Consider the following 16,771-nt stretch of genomic DNA (forward strand, 5'->3'; position numbering starts at 1 on the left):
AAATCACAGGACCAAAATAAAAAATGATGATATATATTTTGAAAGGTTTGAGTGTTTGAGTGAGATGAATGCAGCCCCTGTGTACCTGTTTAGGGCGAAGGCATAGTGGAACTGGATCATGGGCTGGGTGGCTAGATCACAAGTCGGCAGCATCTCTAGAGTCTCCACCAGCTTCACCATAGCATCATAGTCCTTAAAGTCGGATAAGGTGAAATTATCACTTGCTCTTAACTTTAATATGATTCATGTATGTGTTGTTTCTCTAACTTGTGTGTATTGTACCTGTATGTCTCTGTAAGAAAAGAGCAAGTTCATCACGATGTCCTGGGTGAGGACTTCAGTGTTGTCGATTCGAAGTTTAATGCGAGAAAGCTCCTTGGCCAGCTCCTCTCCCTGGTATTTCTCTCTGGCCTTCCTGATGTCATTTAGCAGGGTGTCCTTAAATGAAGCACTGCACAGAAAAGAATAAACAAGATACTTGAGATACTTGAACTTTACTTGATTATTTAAATGTTGTGCTATTTTGGACTTCTACTCAGATTCATTCAGAGGTATATATGGTACTTTTACTCCACTACATTTTAATGTAAACCTTTAGTTACTTTTGGATAGATTTGGAATAATGATGTGAAATATAATCAACACTTAAATCAGACTTTAGTTACACCTGGAGTAAATTCACAAGCTACCCTGTAGTATACAAAGTAATTAAAACTAGCATCACCTTTACCAGCTTTGATAAACAATGTAATTCAATAATTATAATAAAAACATATGATATATATTATTCTGAAATGGGCCAATCTGCAGAATGAGTAATTTTACTTTTGGTACTTTAAGTATATTTGGATGCTAATACTTTTGACTGTTACTTGTGTAACATGTTGAATGCAGGACTTTTACTTGTAACAGATTATTCCTACACTCTGGTACTTCTACTTTAACTAAAGTACAAGATCTGGGTACTTCTCCCACCTCTGTGCATTTGTTACCTTAAGATATTTAGATAAGCTGATTCTACCCATGTTTTAAATGTAATTTATATGTTTTTTCTTTCTTTTGTCCTACAGAAACCTAAGTGTTTTGGCCCATAGTGGACTCCATTTGTGTTGTGTAAAATGGGGGAAATAAAAAGTCGTCTTCAGAGGACATTCATAAACACATTTAGTTTTAGTTCAAATAATTATTACACTGCTCTGAAAAACTCACTACACTAACTCCTAAGATGTTCCCTTACTATAATTAATTGAAATATTGAACTCACAACACTGGTAATTACAAAATTACAAACTTACCATTTCTCTTTCTATAAATAGTGCTTGTGTTGATGGACGCCATTCTTTAATAAAATTAAATTATCTTTTTCAAAGCCACACCCCCACATATGTCATATGTTTGAAAAGCCCAGGATGTCCTATGTGGAGTACAATTGGACTTAATGCTGTGGCATGTATAATCTCAAAGTAATGGACCAAAACCCAATGTGCTCCACAGAGGACAACAATGAATGGGTAGGAGGATAATATATGATGTGTTCTTGGTATGATTCAGCTCAGAAAATATATATGCAAGGTGAATAATAAGAAACATGGGAAGAAGACAAAGAATGTACAACATTAGTGAAAAGTTAAAATAATCAGGGTATTCAAAAGGGTGTCTGCATAACTACAAATACAATTTACATACAAATAAATAATTGCACACCATGTTGTTACTGGTTTCCCATTGCAAGAGTTATTAATTAGGTATTGGAAAGTCTTAAATTGCACTCGATGTCCCGTGCAGACCTGTGCCAAATCCATTGTTTCTGTATAATTGTGTCTTGTTCATGTTTGATCTGATTTTCACTCATCAAACATCCTGTGCTCTTTGGATGATACAAGAGAGGGTCATGAGTCTGCATGTTAGGGCCATTGAAGCAACTTGACCAAATAACAAAACGTATTATTTTGTATGATTGCTTTTTAGAAGTTTTAAAGGTCTCCTATCATGCAAAATGCACTTTTTGATGTATATAATACATACATATGTGTCCCCAGTGTGTAAGGGAACTCATAGAGTGTCAGAAAACAAAACCCTCTTTCTTTTCTCCACATCTCTGAAAGCGGGGGTACAACGGATATGACGTAATATCGGAAATGTGGGCTCGCTTCAAACCCACGGCCCTATCAGAAACGTTGCTATCAGAAACAATGCGCAACGTCCTTTGGAAGTAATATGGTCTTTGTTTACATTAGCAAGCATCGCTAACAGTCAGAGCTAACACTGTACTTGAGAGAGTATGTGTAAAAAAGCTGGATATAAAAAGGAACTCACCTTGAGGTAAACCCGCAAGAGAAAAAGCATTTGAGCTCCATACTGTTTCAGAAATAATCCCCTTTCTTAAAGCTACGAACCCAGAATCAGCACTTCTCTAACAGGGCTGACATAGAGGGGTATGAGGCATGGCTAGAATGGGTGATCTGTTCGGTATTTTGAGCAAAACACTTCATAGACATGTTTTTAATATATTTTTATATATCTGAGACCTATAATATATGCCTAAATATTTTATAATAGGAGACCTTTAAATGTGTCTCACCAGGATGTGACGTGGATGTCCTTCAGCAGGCTGGTGAAGCGGTCCGTCAGGGGGACGCAGAGGGGGCTCAGCAGGTTGTCCCAGCTGGGCTGCATGTACTCACTGGCCCTGCGCTGGGCGTCACTCTCACAGCACATGTATTCATGGTTAGGAGTCACTATGTAGGGGATGAAGTAGTAGTTACCACTGGATGCCTGGAAGGAGAAAAGGGAAACATTTTTGTCAAAGAGAAGAGGATTCAGATTTGAGTATCACTTGGCCTAACAAAGTAGCTTTAAATGTAACAGAGATAATTATCGGATAATAATCATGCCAGATGCTAATGCCAGGTGTGAATGGAGTCCTCAAGGGGAAGGGTTTTAGGGATTGGGGATTAAAGAGTGATTAATGAGAAGGATCTGTAGGGGTAGAGGATCAGTGTACTCGTGGGATTTGTTTTGTTAATATCATAACAACATCAGCATAGGTTTGGTCAAGTAATTAGGCTCAAAAGGCTGTTAATTATCCAACACAGCACGAACCAATGCAATGAATACACACTGCAACACCATATCTCTCTTTTATATCGGTCATATTAGTTTATTTATTTTTCCAACTATTTGTATGGCCCCTTGGTTTTTACTCCTAATTTTTCTTTTGTGCAGAACAATATCTTTCTTTTTCTGGTTCACTCTTTTTGGACTGGCTGAGCAACTTCAGTGGTCGCAATAATTTAAGATCATTGTAAAATTTCAATTGGGCACAGTTTGAACATATTTATTTTCAACCACTCATGCAGCTTTCTTTTCAAACTACCTGTAATTCTTAATCCAAGGGTTGGAGCAACCATGCCTATAATCCCTTAAATTGTTTATTTTTATGAATATCAACTACTTCCTTCCCCCTGATCTGAGGAACAAAGGGGATAGTCAAACTGTTTGATAGTATTGTTGTTGTGTTATTTGATAGTTTTCTGACATTTAAATAATGTTAAAAGCATTGGCAAATAAAACACCAACAAAACACCATCAACTACTTTCTTATTTCGAAAATAGCAGCTGGATCTCATTTAATGCACAGTGGTTTTGAAAGGGTCTTACAGCTTTTCTGATGAAAGCAGCTGCCTTCTGCGCCCAAAAAAAACATTTCGCATAACTTTGAAGTTAAGGCCCATTCTGAATTCAAGATTTGTGAATTTAACATAGTTCTCTGCAGAACAAAGCACCAGAAAGTATCTCATCTAAGAAGAGATAGTTAGTACCCATCGAGCTAGAAACTCATTTTATCTTTCTTTGATTTTGTACACACTACTGTTAAGGCATTCAACTTGTTATTCACCCAACAGTCCATGGGGAGGTCAGTGTTTTAAAGCCCCTCGTCCATGTTTGTTATTATTATTATTATTATTAGCCTGTGAGGAAATCTCCCAGCATGCCTTGGTGCAGCATAGTACCTACTTTATTGCACAGTCCAGAGCCTCTGTATTCTGGTGGCAACTGAACCCAGGGAAAGCCTAATGCTGGAGAACGGTTGGCCTTCTTCATTCATAGATAGACACAATACATAGGTTACAATCAATTATCAGGATAATTGTGGGTTTTGCGTGTAATGTATGTCTCTGTATGAGGAATACAGAGAGAAAGAGAGACAGAGAGAGAGATAGGAGGGTGGAAAATGAAAGCATGTAGATAAGCATTCCTGCATGCAGTTGTGCATGAGGGTCGAACGGCACAAATATTATTCCACAAACAGCACGAGACAGTGTGTGTACATAAATCACTCTGTTAAACACACACACACACCAAGCAACTTACTGTGTTTTTTTGTGCGACCATGTCCTGTAAGGAGATAAAACATAGAGCATGTTGTGTGTTCTTGTTAATGTACACTGCATCATTACTTTAATAAGCTGTTTGCCACTTGCAGCATTGCTTATAGTCTGCTACATACACACATACATTGACTAATATAAATGCACACACAAACACATACACCTGCACAATAGCCTGTAAATAACAAAGTGGATGACATTGTTTTAAGGAGATGACAAGAATTGAACTCTAAATACACCGTCTGGAGATGACAAGAATTGAATGTATGTGAGTACCTTCAGTGATTGGGCAGTGTCCGGGTCAGTGTCGTTGTACAGGATGACGTTGTTGGCCATATCGAAGCTCTCCCTCACACCCAGATGATAAAACAAGGAGGGCTGCCGAAACACATCACTCATATCCACCACGGCGATGTCTGGGAGAAGTGAAGAGATGTGAAAGTAGTAAGAAAACAATGAAAACATGACTCAAATCTCTCACATAATTTAATGAGAATACAGAACAATCCCTTTCCCTTCAACCACATACACTTGGATACAAAGGTGTCTCTCAGACTCCCTAACATGTCACGGCAGATCAACCTCCTGTCTGACTGGAATGTTGCTAAACTGTCATTATTGTATTAATTACAATTGTGTTCAACCTGCCACGACTAGTCAAATGTTTTGACTATTCCCCTGACCAGGCTTTTATTTGTTCTCACACATATCACATGCTTTTTTCTGGGCATATTAAACCAAACAACAACTTAAACATATTTTAAGAGAAACAAAATAAATGTTGTTGCTCTTTGTTTACTCTCAATTGATATTGTAATGTCCTGAACATGAAAAGCTTTGATTTTAAGTTGTTGTTGTTGTTGTTGTTGTTGTTGTTGTTGTTGTTGTTGTAGCAAATATCGTGATATGGTGATGGTGTGAGTTTAATAATATGACACATGTTGAAATTAAAGTAGGCTATCACTCATTGCTGTCCATGATAGTAATAACAAAACCAACATATTGCACATATTGTCTCTTGACATTTTCGAACAGGACTTTGCTGATTTTCTGCTCAAAAGAGATACAGGTTGCACATAATAATAATATCTGCTGATTCAACAGCCTTGACTATTTTACCATTCAATTGACAGTGCTGGATGTTGAGAACTTCTCTTTTTGGAGACATAAGATCTCTCACAAAGAACATTTTACCCGCCCTCTGAAACGTAGCCTGGCACTTAACTAACCATCACTGTGGATTTAACCCAACAAAATGACCCAATGTTGGGTAGATAAAATAACCCAGCATTTCTTTGTGCATGTGCTCAAAAAAGTGATTAATGTTGGTAGGCTACTTGTGGATTATCTGTCCCCACTTTTTAATAGCGGGTAGCTGGCTCCTCCACATTAACTTTTTCATTTATCAAAATAACAAACATTAATCCTAGAGGTTAGGGTTATTAAGAAAGTCTGAACAAAAAGTGCCTATTTAGAGTGTCTGAAAAAAAACAAAAAGCTGGCGACAGATAGGCCCGCCCTAACCCAAAAGTACCTTTATTTTTCTTGCATTATAAATTACCCCAGTTGTAACTTAGACAATTTCATCAACTTGCAAACAAACAAACCCATTCTGTTTATTTACCACACACCTGCATCGTAGAAACTATCGAGCACGGATGTTTCTCCAAAGTCCAGCCGGCCGAAGGTGACGGTGGTGAGCAGCGCGCTCTCCGAGTCGCAGGCTCTCTGCAGACACTGAAGAGCTCCAGACTCCGGGCTGCTGGCCATCACCGACTTCAGACCGTCGTTCAGGACGTACACCACCCGCAAGGAGCGCTGCTTGGCCGGTGGACAGGGACTGGGCACATCGCCCCTCTCCCGCTCCACCGCACTTACCCCGGCGGAGTGCTCTCCTCCCATGTCGGTGACCTGTGCGCTCTGCCCCGTGTCCATACCGAGAACCAAGGAGCTGCTTTATCTCCTTTCCTTCTCAGGTTACTGTCCCTCCCGCTACTTCCTTTATTTTGTCTGTGCCCTCCGTGTCGTCCTCCCTCTTGATCACTTGTTGCTCACCTGTCGAGCGCGTCTGAGTTTGTCCCCCCGCATCTCCGCCTGATTAACTCACATCATGTGCCGATTATCTCGCACCATGAATTCCGCTTCACCCGGACTGGATCCGACTAGATCCGAGAGGAAATTCAAAAAATCGGGGAGAGACATATGCATACAAAAGTCAGCATACTCCTTTGGCTTTGCAGATCGTAATGACGACTGAGATTGTTTTTACTGCAATCGAAACCGTGCTGTCCAGTGTGAAATGTTATCGAGTGTCCTTCTGGTCTCCTCTATTCGCAGCCAAGTTATTTTCCTGTCCACACTAATCAGCACATGGTTTCTACGTGATTTCAGTTTTTTCTCATCAGGTATTTATCGTTGTTGATCAAGTATTTTTGGAATCCCAATCCATGTTTTGGTCTGGATCGTTTACGCACCGGTGTAACGTGAATACCGGACAGTAGGCCTACTGACGGCCAGAATCCAATATATTAATTACACTCTGGCAGATGGGATACAAGGTCCACGTGTTACTGAAATGGGCTGAGTGCCATTGGTCCTTCCTTGGTAACTTCTTCTGGAGTGGTTTAACTGCTTCCTAAGAACCATATTGCTATTATTATCATATATATGTTGGTTTACAGTCAGTAATTATATGTTACTTTAATGTTAACCACTCGAATATTTCTGAAGTTATTACAACTGACATCAAAATGCTGTTCCTGGTATTTTGTTAGAAAATGGACTGGACACAAACAGCAGCTTCTACAATAGTGAAAATGCACTAAATGTATTTATTAGATTAGATTAAGCAAAGGAAGACTAGCTGCCGACCTTAGTCGTGTGTATCATGACAATCAAACAAGCTACTGGTCTTTTATATTTGATATGACCACGCTTCTTACATCTCTTTAAATTGGCAACATAATCAGGTTGTGAACCAGGGCCGTATTCACCATATACATTGGGGGGGGGACATCCCCCCCAATATTCAGATACACTCAAAATGTCCCCCCCAATAAATAGTACAAAAAAAAAAGTTTTTATTTTTTGATTTAAATAAAATTGCTATTCTATGACTTCTTTATTTTGGTTATTTGTATACTTGAAAATCTATATTTTCTGTTATTGTGAGCTTCGCCAAAATGATATTTCTGTTCATATGTAAATTGGTTCCTTATTTTGTACCCGCGGGTGTATTTCGCTGTTGCACGTCTGAGTCCACCTTCAGTTAGCTTGATGCTCCAAGCAGGTCAGTCATGTTTTAATTTGCCCTCCATCAGTTCTGGTATCTTTTCTAGTTAGCCCTAAAGTAATCTATATTATTTTATTTCGTAATGGTAATGAACCCTCCGGTTTAGCTTCTTTGTGTAAGTAACTTGTAGTTCTGATGTTAAAACCGAACTTTTCAGGAATAGTAGCTAGCTAGCTGTGGGCTAGCTGGTTTCAGTTGTTAGCCAGGGTTTGGTGTCTAGTGTCAGTATATAATATAGATATCAATATAGATGTTTTTAAAGTAAATTCAGATTGAACATAGTAAAAAAATGTAAATGATAGTGTCCGTGCAAAAAATAAACCATTACTTATTGTGAAAACCACCCTTGAAGGATGGGATAGTAGACTAAAAGCTTTAGGAATCCAAACTATAAGATATAATAAGTACCCTGTATCAAGATTGATGCAAAACAAGTATTTCCAAGGCACACCTTTATATGATCATTATAGTTATACAAAATAAGAGAATAACAGAATAACAGGTATGAAATCATTCTAACTCATACTACAGTTTAAAAAGGGAGTGATTTGTAAAATATGCATAAAGAAAAAGTAAATCTGTTCAGTTCTGTTTCACATGGGTGTTGTTGAGATGTATCCATAGATTTAGTCCCTAATATTGCTCTCAAAGTGCACCAGATTGATGCTTTTAACTTCAACATTTAAAAATAAAATCTTCCCGGGGGAGCATACCCCCCACCCGCCCACACCCCCCGTCAAATTGTCCCACCCACATTGAGGATGCTTCCTACACCCATGCCTGAGACACAGTTTCGTGACTATTGTTGTGTTTTGCCCCCACGGGCACGGGCATGGGGTTTAACAGGTTTTAAAGTATCCAATGTGTTAGTGATTTTTTATGTATTTTCCTTTAGAATGGCAGGAAATTGAAATTTGTATTGAATTTTTGGTCCCCCCCAATGTTGACTCCATGAATACGGCCTTGTTGTGAACACATACTATCAGCTTTTAAGTTGATGTCGGGAATTGTCAACAACAACAAAAAAGATTGTTGACACATCCAGTGGACAAAAAATTGTTTAAACATCCAGTGGACAAAAGATTATTTACACATCAAGTGGACAAAACAAATATTTGGAGTTGTATTTGTTCTGTCTACATGAAAAAGTTAGATCCATATTCACTCTCCTTTTAGCTCTGTTTTAAAATATAAGGCACTTCATCTGATTCACGCTCCAGTATGTTCACCTATGTTAACTGTGTCTATATCCTATCGTGTGCTGAGCAAGTAGTGTAGAGTGGGTTTGATGACTGAAAACATCTGCCTTATAGATGCTTAGAGTGGTGCATGCACACTACTTTAGCTTAGAGAGTGTGCATGCAAAAGATTGTATGACAGGGACACTTTAAAGGCCAGCAAAGAGAAGGACAGGGCTGGATTGGCAGAACAAAAACATGTTTTGTTTAACCATCCACTGTCCCACCGATAAAGTGCCCCACTTCAAATGTGTCCCGGTATGCCAAATGATCAGTATCCCCCTGACTATGGTCCTTAACATCTCGTTCACACGAATGACCAGGGTTTTACTGGGGTTATCCAATCCGTTTTAGATCCTTCTTTTGTTAATATAACCAATTCATCACTAATGGTTGTATCCTGTTCATGATATTTTAAAAACTACTTGGGTCACAACCTGGGAGCAATGTATACTAATAACCTTACATGATGGAAATGGGTCTGGCCGTGTAGGGTTTACATATCTGGAACAGTCTATTAGCCAAACTCCTCAATTAAGTTAAAGTCTTTTAATATGTTTTTTAGCAATTGTTTTGTGTTTCTGATTAATTAATTAATTTTTAATGTCTTACTGCCTCTTTTTCAGTCCTTTTTCTTTTGTTTATTCCTTGCCAATATTGAAATTGTTTGCTTTTTTACTACAACATGACAACAACAAAAAAATGTTGAATTACAAATAGTGAAATTGATTGATATGGCATTTTTTTAACACTTTTTCAGGGATTTTAACTGTTTACAACCTCATAAGAAATTCTGTCGTGGTTTCAGTGCTTGTTAAAGCAAACACACATATGCTGATCTAACAGTTATTTGTATATTTATTAGTGCTGTCAAAATTATCGCGTTAACGGCGGTAATTAATTTTTTGAATTAATTGCGTTAAAATATTTAACGCATTTAACGCATGTGCAGAATGGCCCGCCCCATACGTCCCACCAGTGGCAGCGCCAGGGTATGGCTGGGGTAGGCTACACCCATACCAAGAAATGGCTTAGCCCCACCATGAAAAATGATGTTAAAGTAAGCAAAATAAAGTCTGCCAACTCGCGCGGAGTAAATTGCACAGACAGCAGTTAGTAAGATTGATTTCAGTAGCCACGGTTTTGAAAACTTTTGTCACGTAGTGATCGTCTTCTCAATAGAAGATCTTTGATAACGGCGTGGTGTTGTTGCAGGAAGTCCCGACGGAGAATACTTTTGCTGTTGTACAGGGCAGATGTATGGAAGCCCATTTCCGCCACTTGAAAAAAATAAAATCCCCATGAAAAGTCATAATTATGAGATAAGAAAGTCGAAATAATGAGATAAAAAGTCATAATTATGAGATAAAAAGTCATAATAATGAGATAAGAAAGTCGAAATAATGAGATAAAAAGTCATAATTATGAGATAAGAAGTGCGCATGCGCTGCAGTGGCGCTGTCTTTAAAGGTCCCTTCATCACCTTGCTGCTCTCCACCATGCAAACGGCATCTAGTCCTAAATAAGGTAACTATTACAGGTGACTTTTGTAAATGTTAGATGTTACATATAGCCAGGGGTTAAATTGGGATTTGATATGTGGGGGGGCTGTGTTTTTTTTCTGCTCCTGTATCAGATGCAGTATTTCATGCCACCAATCGAGAAAGTAAACATAGAAAGTATGTCAAATAGACCGTCTTTTTATTAGTATTATTTAACTGGAAAGAATTTACATTTGAAATTATTAAAGGTGGGGTAGGTAAGTTTCAGAAACCGGCTCGAAATACACTTTTTGTTATATTCCATGGAATGCTCTTAACATCCCGATAGCAATGAATATCTTAAGTGCTTGACAAAAAATCCATAAAAAAATGTCATCTGTAGAAGCCGTAATACTGTAAAAAGTAGCCGGCCCGGCTAAACGGATTGGATGGCCTACCTGCCTGTCAGCCTTCCATCGGGGCACAAACTTATCTCGTGCCCTCATTGGTCATGTGCGCGTTCGTGTGTGTTGGAGGAGGGGCTCTGAGAAGAAGTGGCAGATTTTCTCCGGTTGTGTATTTTCAAATTCTAGCGATCTCGAGCCGGTTTCTCAAACTTACCTACCACACCTTTAATATATACACAAACATTTTTCACAAATTACAGACCTTCAAATTGCCATTTTAAGTCAACATTTCCCTGCACACTTACTCAAGAACATTAAAAAACAACTATATGAGTACAGAGACATATTATCTGAATTGATTGAGGAATGAAAGTCCACATCAATATAAGCAGTTCAACAACATTACTGTATGTACGACCAGCTACTTCATCAAATCCCAGATGGGCTGATAGGGGAAGCCTGTGTAGTCGTGCATCTTTGTCTACAGGCTAAATGGTCTGCAGACCTTCTGGTAGCTACTCACTTCCTCACATATTTTGTGGGGTCCCAAGAGGTAAGAGGAGGTCCAACCATTTGAATGAACATTAGAGCAGAGACATTTTGAGTTTTCAGTTGTGAGCGCATTGATATTACAACTGCATTCATTTCTGAGAAGCCCCTCTCTCTCTCTGCACTGCTCACAGCAATGGTTTCCACTGCATTCTTAAGCTTTAGAAGGGACATGTGCATCGGCACACTGGCATTCTCCTTAAAGTCCCTATAACTTTGCTTAACACCAGAGAATCCGATTTTCAAAAGAGTGCATAGCTCTCTTATTTCACACTCACCATACATTAATGGTAGAGGGCTTGGCCATGTCTTTGTATCAAGCACATTGACCTTTTGAAAGAGGGATTCCTCTTCACTGAGTATGGCCGGTTATTTTTTGCAATGTCATATGCCGTTCTAAAGACATTATGGGTGGAAGCCAAAATGTCTTTTTGAGTTTTTAGAAAGCTTGATTTTAAAGCTTCTTCATTTTGTCTTTTTACTATGTCCTGTGCTAATTTGTGACTCTGTGAGACACTATGTTCATTTATTTTCTTTCTCAAAGATTTCATTTGCTTCTCATTGCTGTTGCCATATGGGCCTACCCTACAGTTCTGCCATTCAGTAGAGAATGAGCACCTCTGTTTCCCTGTTCTCATCGCCCCAAGGGATCCCGCTTCCCTGCATGATTTGCATCCCATTTTTTTTATTTCCAACTATTAGAAATGTATATTTCTGTGTAAAATATTCCAATTGACTTTGATTCCAGCAGTCAGGCAAGTTGTCAGCCTTTCCTACACTGCTTCCCTGCTCTGCTCCTCTGTCCTCCTCAGGCTGCTCTGCTCTCCTCAGCCTGCTCTCCTCTCCTCAAGTTCCTCCACTCCCTTCCCTTCTTTATGCTGCTCTGATCCTCTCTCTTTTCCAAGCTGCCCTGCTCGCCCATCACCTGCCTTGTTCTGCTCAACTCTGCATTTAAATGTAGGATAATTAACAAAGGAACTTATGGTGAATAAATAAGATACAAATGGCTTTGACACGCTAAGTAGCAGTGATGTCTTGATACCTTTTTAAGAAGTCTGTAACTTTCCTCCTTTTTGCTTCACTCATTTCTGCATCATGCCTCACTTTAAACTCTGAAACTTTCAAAGAGAAAGGAAATAAATATATGCATATCTCAGCTTTATGCACACACATACATAGCATCAGGCTGGGGCCAGTTGTTTCATGAGAGGGGTACAATAAAAGCAGGTTAAATTGACAAAGACAGTATATAGTAATTTTGTAAAAATAAACATAAAATACAATAATTGGTATTTGTTTTGGTAAATTTAAGTGACAATTTAATTAAAAAACATAAACAGTATTTGCTTTTATAAGGTAATGAACAGTTTAATCTCCACTGTACATCCGGGTCTCTGATTTGATTTAATTCCAATAAATCGTAATATTGTAACCTTTTTTTTGGAGGGTTTGCCCCCCCCCCCCCCTAGAACCGCCCCTGCATAGCATGGTTTAGGAAACGGGCGCTCTGCACGGAAGAACCGCAGCAGAGTCCCGCGGGAGGTGCTGCGTTGTAAAGCTCACGATCGGAGCAGAGACACACGTTCACTGACAAAGCCGACAAACTATAACTGGTCGCAGAGATCTGCTATTCTAAAATAAAGTCAACAATATCGACCATTGGTTGGTGTCTTTCTCTTAGTTTAAGAAATGCTTGATTTGATCAAAAGTTAGTCAAACAAAAAAACGTTATTTAACTTAGTGGTAGTCGAACGTAAAACCCGAATATCAGACGAATTCATGTTAAGAAACCTGTCAGCGTATTACCTATTTTCAGTCACTCTGCCGGCTGTCTGTGTGACTGACGGAAGAGACTGTGTGGTCGCCGATCAGCCAAGATTTGAAGAAAGGGGAAACCCCGAAAAATTTGAAAAGTGCGTCATCTTATTTATGTTCCCTACAGCTAGAAAGAGTGTTTTATTGATTTTTCGAATTATTAAGAACCTTAAACATATAGAAAGAAAAGTTTTAATATGTATATATTTTTTGTGTTAACATATAATATAGGCATGCTGCATACATTGTTAAAAATATGCGAGGGGCATGACGTCAGAGCATTTTCCTATGTGCCGGTGCTTAGCCCCGGACAGCCCCGGCCCAATTTAACCCCTGCATATAGCCTATATTGCAGCTAAACTACAACAATGCAGTTTATAGCTTTGACATTACCTGTTATGAATATAATATATATATAATATATATGCCTATAGTTGTGTGGTAACGTTCACGGGTTAGAGTTAGAGCAACTCACAGCAGCAGTATGCCTACACTATTGTCATTAGTGGCGTGAACGTTACCACAAAACTATAGGCATATATATTATAGTTCTTAACAGGTAATGTCAAAGCTATGAACTGCATTGTTGTAGTTTAGCTGCAATATAGGTTATATGTAACATCTAACATTTACAAAAGTCACCTGTAATAGTTACCTTATTTAGGACTAGATGCACTGCAGCGCATGTGCACTTCTTATCTCATAATTATGACTTTTTATCTCATTATTTCGACTTTCTTATCTCATAATTATGACTTTCTATCTCATTATTATGACTTTTTATCTCATAATTATGACTTTTTATCTCATTATGACTTTTTATCTCATTATTTCGACTTTCTTATCTCATAATTATGACTTTTTATCTCATTATTTCGACTTTTTTATCTCATAATTATGACTTTTTATCTCATTATTATGACTTTTTATCTCATAATTTCGACTTTCTTATCTCATAATTATGACTTTTTATCTCATTATTTCGACTTTTTTATCTCATAATTATGACTTTTCATGGGGATTTTATTTTTTTCAAGTGGCGGAAATGGGCTTCCATACAGACGGCAGAGCCATATCATAGTAATAATATGGCTCTGGTACAGGGGTGCACATAACTGGTACGCAGGTTATGTGCGTAATCTGAAATGCGTACCGTCACTTGTGTCACAAAGCGCATTTGCGTACCGACTACTTGTGAAGCTTTTCCAGAAGGCGGTTAGATCACCGGACGACACAGTCGGTTTCCGTGTGCACAGACAGGGCTGCTGTTAACGTCGGTCTGTACAACGGAACTGTGCCAAAACTACGCCAACCGGCTGCGGAGGGAGACTCCCCCCTTCACTGGAGAACTGCGCTAAAACAGCTGATGCTGATCACAACGTTCACTCTGTGGTCACGAAGTACTCCACTAGCCCCCCCCCCCCCCCCCCCTCTGTCGACTTTCCTGAAGTACTCCCCCGTTGATAGAAATCAACACGTAATGAATTAAGACCCCACGGTTTGATGATTGATAGGTGTGTGGGTTGTCTTTCATTTTGACATGCAGAAAAATGTTATAATAAACATAGATACTGTATATTAAATGGATATAACCGCCTGCTTTCATTTATCTTTCCATTCCCACAATATACATGAATAAATGGCATATTATGGACATAGTTCGAATGGTGATTAATCATGATTAATTAATTTTTAAGCTGTGATTAATCTGATTAAAAATTGTAATCGTTTGACAGCCCTAATATTTATATATAGGGAGTTTCTCAAACAGTGAAGAGAGACAGAATCGAACACAATGCTCCTTCATATATAACTGTATATAACATATTTTACCAGCAGACAAATCCAACATAGTGTTTAAAAATGACATATGCTCACATACAGTACATAATAGCATCTTTATTCCACTGAAATATAAAAGTATATATATTTATCACTATCCTGGAGAGAAAGGACCAAGTCAAGAAAACAATTAGAAGACTCAGTTGTAGCAGTTTTTCTCATTGTCATAAGAAACAAAGAAAGAAAGACAGGGAGAAAAGAATAGAAAGAAAGACAGAAAGAGAAAAAGAAAGATTTGGAGTCAAAAACAGGAAGGCCACAGTGACGGGTTGCCATAGATTCTGTGCACGCATAAGGAAGGGAGGCAACAGCCGTACATGCTATCACACATACTGTACATGCACACTCACATGTTCATCTATAACCTGTGAAGTCCTTTCACTCACTACATTCCTCAAACCCTGTGTTTTACCCTTCATTTGACAAAAGAGCACCAGAAACATCAGACACACATTGATCTTTTTTTAGATTAGTTTTAGATTCTTTTTTTTGTGGAGGGGGTGGGGTTTGAGGTTTCTGGAGTTGTGGTGCAAAAGTGCAAAAGCAAAATAAGGTAACAATATGTTTTGGTCCAGAAGGCAATCTTGACATGATAATTACGATATCATAGGTGTGTTCATGCAGTGAGATGTGCTTTTCTTCTCCCAGCAATAAAGCAAATAAGCACATTTCCCAAAGTGTGAAATGATTCCTTTATATAGCACCTATAGTATCAGTACTTGTTGATTATACTTAATTAGATTGATTGTGGGTAGGAATCAGGATGTGCTTATAATTGTATCTTTCCAGCAGGTGGAGTATTAAACTAGAATTTTTACGATAATCATACTAAGAAGAGAACGGTCAGGGAAATGTATCCAAATGCCAGTGCTGTTTAAGGCTGATGTTTTCATAGAAACATCGAGCTCAGTGTCAAACAATGTAACTCTAATGATGACGAGAACTATATGTGATTAACACAAATCTTAACGAGAATCTTGCCATTAAAGAAATCTTGATCCGGCCAAAACAACCTCACATTACAAAAAAAGTCTATAGGCCTACTCTTATGGTCTAAAACTGCAGTCCTTACATGGATGGTAAACAAACACACACACACGCACGCATGTACGCACACACACACACACACACACACACACACACACACACACACCAAATACACATTTATAGGAGTGAAGGCCGCAGAGTAGACACAGAGCACAGAGGTTGTATGAACCAACCTGGCTACAAAGGTCAAGTTCCAAATGTCCTTCACAATAAGAAACAAAAAGCATCAGCGAGGCTGACAGGGCCCCTTTGTCATCATTCCGTAACCGTTACAACATACAGTCATTCAGTACCTGTGGCACAGCAAGCTTTGACATGATAGCAGTAAACTTAACAAGAGAAGCCTCTTTAAAAGAAGAATTAAGAAGTAAACACAGGATAAGGCGGTGTGGGGGCTAGGTGGCTGATTCCATGGTTTGTATAGTTGCTGATGTTGATCGTGATGACCATTTGGCACAAACTTTGTTTTGCCTGAAGTGTCTCGGCCAACAGTGAGAATGTTTAAAAAATGTTGGCCTCCAATGTGGTGATAAGGTGATGCTTTAATCTTCATTTCGACAGGCTCTTCTTTATGTGATCTACTTCCATCTGTCAAACAAAGACACAAGTATCGTGAATTCATAGATTTTACAGTTAAAGACATTGAGCCGCTGCTCTTAAAATCCTTTCTGAATGAGAATACAGCAGACTTACTAGATAATTCATAATT

At 38.6% G+C, this 16,771-nt stretch overlaps 2 protein-coding genes across 6 annotated transcripts in view; both read right to left on the reverse strand.

The window, feature by feature from the left end:
- map3k15 (mitogen-activated protein kinase kinase kinase 15) overlaps nucleotides 1-6,666 on the reverse strand; it is a 39,339-nt gene extending 32,673 nt beyond the window's left edge. For all 3 annotated transcript variants that reach the window (XM_034108254.1, XM_034108255.1, XM_034108253.1), the window contains exons 1-6: nucleotides 6,023-6,666; nucleotides 4,668-4,807; nucleotides 4,375-4,398; nucleotides 2,582-2,775; nucleotides 283-451; nucleotides 86-192 (exon numbers count right to left, since the gene is read on the reverse strand). In XM_034108254.1, the coding sequence (XP_033964145.1) occupies nucleotides 86-192; nucleotides 283-451; nucleotides 2,582-2,775; nucleotides 4,375-4,398; nucleotides 4,668-4,807; nucleotides 6,023-6,326 (938 nt within the window). In that variant the 5' untranslated portion in view covers nucleotides 6,327-6,666. The remainder of the gene's footprint in view (nucleotides 1-85; nucleotides 193-282; nucleotides 452-2,581; nucleotides 2,776-4,374; nucleotides 4,399-4,667; nucleotides 4,808-6,022) is intronic.
- An 8,386-nt stretch (nucleotides 6,667-15,052) lies between these two features.
- The window catches only part of sh3kbp1 (SH3-domain kinase binding protein 1), a 31,545-nt gene continuing 29,826 nt past the window's right edge, over nucleotides 15,053-16,771 (reverse strand). For all 3 annotated transcript variants that reach the window (XM_034108473.2, XM_034108474.2, XM_034108475.1), the window contains one exon: nucleotides 15,053-16,650. In XM_034108473.2, the coding sequence (XP_033964364.1) occupies nucleotides 16,612-16,650 (39 nt within the window). In that variant the 3' untranslated portion in view covers nucleotides 15,053-16,611. The remainder of the gene's footprint in view (nucleotides 16,651-16,771) is intronic.

Source organism: Pseudochaenichthys georgianus, chromosome 20 (genome assembly GCF_902827115.2).
Source record: "Pseudochaenichthys georgianus chromosome 20, fPseGeo1.2, whole genome shotgun sequence".
Classification (NCBI taxonomy): Eukaryota; Metazoa; Chordata; class Actinopteri; order Perciformes; family Channichthyidae; genus Pseudochaenichthys; species Pseudochaenichthys georgianus.